Here is a 4,697-nt window from a genome sequence, read left to right on the forward strand (position 1 = left end):
AGAGGTACCACCTTCAGGTTTTTATTCCTTTGGTTATTTCCTACACTTCTTGAGCGGGTGAGGCAGAACAAATAGTGCCTTCACTGAATCCAAAGCACAGCTACAAGGAGCTGGAAATCAAAGCTGTCTTTTAGTGGAAGTTCTGAACAAACAAACTCTCCCATCTTTCACCTGTAGAAAATGTTTGTCAAGGCCGTGGCAGGCTGTAAGCATTCAAGGGCTGGATACGTCCATTGGGTGTGGGGGATTCTTGTGAACAACGAGCAGAAACCTGAGCAGAAAGGGGAGGAGGCAAAGAAAGTGGAAACAAAAATACTTCACACTTGAGTGAGTGCCAAGGACAAAATCGGACTGTAGCAAACATTTCTGTGCTAGTATGGCGTGGATTCTTTGTCGTTCCTCGTTCCATTGACCGTGTGCTGCTGCCAGTGGCAGTGCTGGCAGGTGCGGGAGCCCATCCCATCCCCGTGTCGACATCGGGGTGTATTAGGAGCTAAGTGGAGGGTTAGTGAGGACTCCTTAGACTGGAGGAAGCGGCGTGGTGCCAGTCTGGGCTGGTCTCTGCGATTACGTCCCCGCGGGTGTGTCAGCTAAAAGCCCGCAGGGAGTGGTGCAGCACTGACACACGCGAGCCTAGCGGAGCCCGAGCGGCCACGGCGTCAGCTGGGGAGCGATGGCATCGGCATCTCCCACTGCAGCCACCTTGCAGTCCACCCTGCCCTCCGGACTGGTCGTCTTTAAAACCATTCCCTACGCCTTCATCCTGCCGGAGATAGTGAGTACCCTCAGCTTTGCTGAGCTCTGCCACCTGGGTAGCGACTCTAGGGAACGCTGGGGTTAACAATTTGGAGTAGCCCTTGAAGCATACTGCAAGTAGCCTGAATGAAAAGTATCTTCTTTTCTTTTGGTTTATTCTGAACACATAGAGGTAATTTTATTGGCTAAATTGTTCTCGGCGCACCATGAGGACCAGCTGAGCTGCAGCACCAGCACAGAGCCTGCACAGGGGGCTGCCAGCTAGCTAAGAGAGGCTGAAGAGTGTTGTGTGCCTGGGGAGCAGCAGCAGCTCTACTTAGCAAACAGAAATTGAGAATAGCTTATAATTAAAGGCATTTTGTTCTTTGGATTAAGTCTTCGTGAGGTCTCAAGGGCTATAGGCAAGTGGGCTTCTTGTACTGCATAAAATTGCATGCATTTTCACATTGTGACTGAGTCCAGAGGGCATCCAGCCTGACAGGCTGCAGTAGCTGCAGCTGAACTTTGACACAGGGCCCAGCAGCTCATTGCCATGATGTGGTACCAGCAGCACACACCACCCACACCTCGTAGGTGCTGTCAGCGTAAACCAAGGAGGCTGTCCAACACAGCTGGCGAGAGCTTATCGAAGCCGCCCTATGTGCTATATTCTGCTCAGTAATTACTTGAGGTGGAAATGGAGCAAGCGACTCATTCTGGGCTGCTGTGTGAAGTCAGGAGACGACTTCCTTGTGCTGTGATTTCAGGCCCAGGAGATTAATGTGCAGGCAGGGCTGGGCCGACATCAGTGGTTCACGTTTCCGAGATAAAAGTGTGCTTCTGGCTTCTTGCCGAAGCCCTCAGGGTGAGGCTTTTCCTTCTGTCGAACAAAGCAGCCATGACTTCCTTTTTGTAAGGAACATTGGGAGGTATTTCCCAAGAGCATTCACAGCAACTTGTGCCAGCTTGCGATGCTGCTGCTGGTCCAAGGATGCCCTGCATGGAGGCTGAGCTGCACTGCCCAAAGGTGAAGGCTGATCTGAGAAGGAGGTATGCAAGGATGCAGGGAGAAGAAAGGGATTTCTCCATCCTAAGCTCACTAGAAGTGCCTGTGTTTGTCGCCAACAGATCTGCGGGGCCTGGGTTTGGATCCTCGTTGCTGCTACCTCAGTCTCCTTCCCACTGCTGCAGGGATGGGTTATGTACGTGTCCCTCACATCCTTCCTCATCTCCCTGTTGCTCCTCATAAGTTACCTCTTCGGCTTTCACAAAAACAGCAACAACTGGAAAGTGCTGGTAAGGATGGGGGCTCAGAAATGGGCAGAGGTGGGTGGTAGCAGCAGTTGAAGATGTGTTGGCCAGCCTGTCTGCAAATAAGTGTCCCTTTCCTCACTGGGGAGACAGCGAAGCATTTCCTGGAAATGCCTGGGGGAGGTTCTGCTATTCCACTGCGTGGCACTTCATCACATTCAGCCCCATTTGGAGCACAGAACAAAGGAGAAAAGCTCAGGATGTGACAGAAGCTGTTCCCATCTCCATCCCCAGCACAGCTTGTGGCAGGGCTCTGTTCTTTTCCAGCTGGAGATGGGTTCCCTTGGGTGGACGCAGGAGGGCTGAGCACGCTGTGAAGCAGCCAGGCAGTGCTTGGTTCCAGCCCCCATCTGGGTGCATGTCCTATCTGTACGCTCATGCACAGAGGCTGGACAGTAGCTCCTTGCCCCAAGGGTGAATGGCAGAAAGGAAGGCAGAGCAATTTTTGATCCACGGCACTCCGTTGTTTTGCAGGATAGTTTGTACCACGGTGCCACAGCCATTCTGTACATGAGCGCTGCTGTCTTGCAAGCCAATGCGACAATCAACTCTGAGTTCAGCTTCAGCTCACCACGCTACTACCAGCTCAACTGTGCGGCATCGGTGAGTCAGTCCAGAAGCACACCAGCAGCTTCTCCCAGGGAGAGCAGAAGCAAATATGACTTCCAAGGCAGGGACACTCCAACCCAAGCCTGTATCACTCAGCAGCCTCAGCTGCTTTTGTCCATCACACTGTGCAGCCAGCATAAGGGGGTTCTTGGGGCTCAGCAGCTCAGGGACATCCTGAGCAATGTGGGGGCTTTGCTTCTTCTGTGAGGCTGGAGGGAGCTCTTGGCCGAGTGGTTTCCCCAGACAGAGAACACTGTGAGACAGCGGAGTTGTAACCCTGTGGGGACTCTGCTGACTCCAGCTTTTGCTCCTCCTCTCCTGCAGTTCTTCGCCTTCATCACGACCTTCCTGTATATCCTTCATGCCTTCAGCAACTACTACCAGTGAGCCTGGTGGAGGTGGCACCAGCTTCCCATCTTCAGGATGAGGGCGTTCCTAGAGCAAAGGCAACAGTGGGCTTCCAGAGGTGTCCTGGCACCTCCACCGACCCCGGCGAGACGCGGTTGTTCTTTCAGTTCATTGAAAGAGGGTTTTTTGTACAGCGGTGTCGTGTCCTTGTGGTTTTGGGGATGTTTGATGCTGGGGCCTGTGGGCTACAAGAGGGAAGGCTGCATGTGGGCTCCAATGTTCCACTGAGTCCAGGGGAGAAGTCAGACAGGGTTGGGAAGGGCAATCTCCCCTGGCAGCATCTCCTGCTGTCCTCCCCTGCAGCAGCATGCCTCGTCTCTACCCCATCCTGCCCCGGCCCCTGGAGTCCTGCCCCAGCTCCTCTGCCTTGCAGAGCCCTCGGCAAAATCCATCCCAGCCCCACAGGCTAGAGGTTTGCAAATCAAGTACAGGGAAAGTAAACAGCTTGGGCAATCTCATTACTTCAAGCCATTCTTGCAATGCTGCTCTGCCCATGCTGGCACAGCACTGTAGCTGCTCCTGTTCCTCGGGCTGCCTCTCCCCTGTGAAATGTCACCCAGCCCCACCAGGCTCAAAGGTCACAGACAGGTAGCTTACTACATGGGCAATGAGTTATTTACAAGCTGCTGGGTGTAGAGGGCACCTAGGGCAAGGGGTGAAAGGAATGTACCTTGATAATGGGACAGGGAGCATGCAGTGAGGCCAGGAGCTGCTGCCCACACCAGGGTGCATTTGTGCACTGCTGGGAACCCATTGAGTGGGGATGCACACAGATGGGGGCTGCAAGGGGTGGGAGGGCAAGGGAGTGCAATTGGAGGGGTTTCCTTGTATTCCAAGGAGGAACTATCCCCCTTCTTTGCACTCACAATAGCAGTTTTCTCCAAAGCAGAAGGAAGTTCCTGCTATCCCACAGGGCACCTTCCTCCAAGTGTGGGGAAAACAAACATTAATCAAAGTGGGAATTTCATCTGGTGTCATGGGAGGGGGGAGGTCTTGGCTTTCCACATGGAAATTTCTGTCAAAGGTGGGGTGGTAATTACCTGGTAACCCAAGTGGTAATTAGTACCACAGCAAGGGAGGAAATTCTAATATTTCTTGGGGAAATTTCCTTTAAAATGAGGGAATTTTTTTCTGGCAGTTGTAGTGGAAATTTCCTCACATGTGAGGAAGGAATTTCCTGACAATCCCCAATAGGAGCTCTCTGAAAAATGACAGCAAGTTCCCAGCAACTCACATAGGAATTTTCTTAAAAGGGGGGAACTTCCTCCAAAGGGAGAGCCCTTTTCCCCACGTTCCAAGTGGGAATTTCCTCCATAGAGGAGCAGGGGCTCTCCTGACCTCCCCACAGCCATTTTCACCCAACCAGGGAAGGGCTGTTGATGTGGCAGAGCTGCCCCTTTCCCAATTAGGTGCAGATGGAGCATAAAAGGAAACCAGCATGAAAATGGTAAGAAGTCTTCAATGTCATTTTTTTTCCTTATATGGGGCTGCTAACAGAAAGAAAATTCACTGATAATGAGTGCAAAAATGCGTTGTAACTGCTAATGAAAACATACAGCTTGATGTAGCCGTAGATACAGAAGTATATTTTTAAAAATATCACAAGCTAATCAGATTTTATGCAAGGAATCCCA

General features: G+C 51.9%; 1 protein-coding gene across 1 annotated transcript; it reads left to right on the forward strand.

The window, feature by feature from the left end:
- Positions 1–608: 608 nt before the first annotated feature.
- MALL (mal, T cell differentiation protein like) lies at positions 609–3,196 on the forward strand. The gene is made up of 4 exons (XM_042810546.1): positions 609–775; positions 1,864–2,031; positions 2,521–2,649; positions 2,980–3,196. The coding sequence occupies exons 1-4, from the start codon at positions 674–676 to the stop codon at positions 3,040–3,042; spliced, it is 462 nt and encodes a 153-aa protein (XP_042666480.1). The 5' UTR covers positions 609–673; the 3' UTR covers positions 3,043–3,196.
- The last annotated feature ends 1,501 nt before the right edge of the window (positions 3,197–4,697 follow it).

Source organism: Centrocercus urophasianus, unplaced genomic scaffold (assembly GCF_019232065.1).
Source record: "Centrocercus urophasianus isolate 14NV4802_14NV808 unplaced genomic scaffold, USGS_Curo_1.0 seq_10, whole genome shotgun sequence".
Taxonomy (NCBI): domain Eukaryota; kingdom Metazoa; phylum Chordata; class Aves; order Galliformes; family Phasianidae; genus Centrocercus; species Centrocercus urophasianus.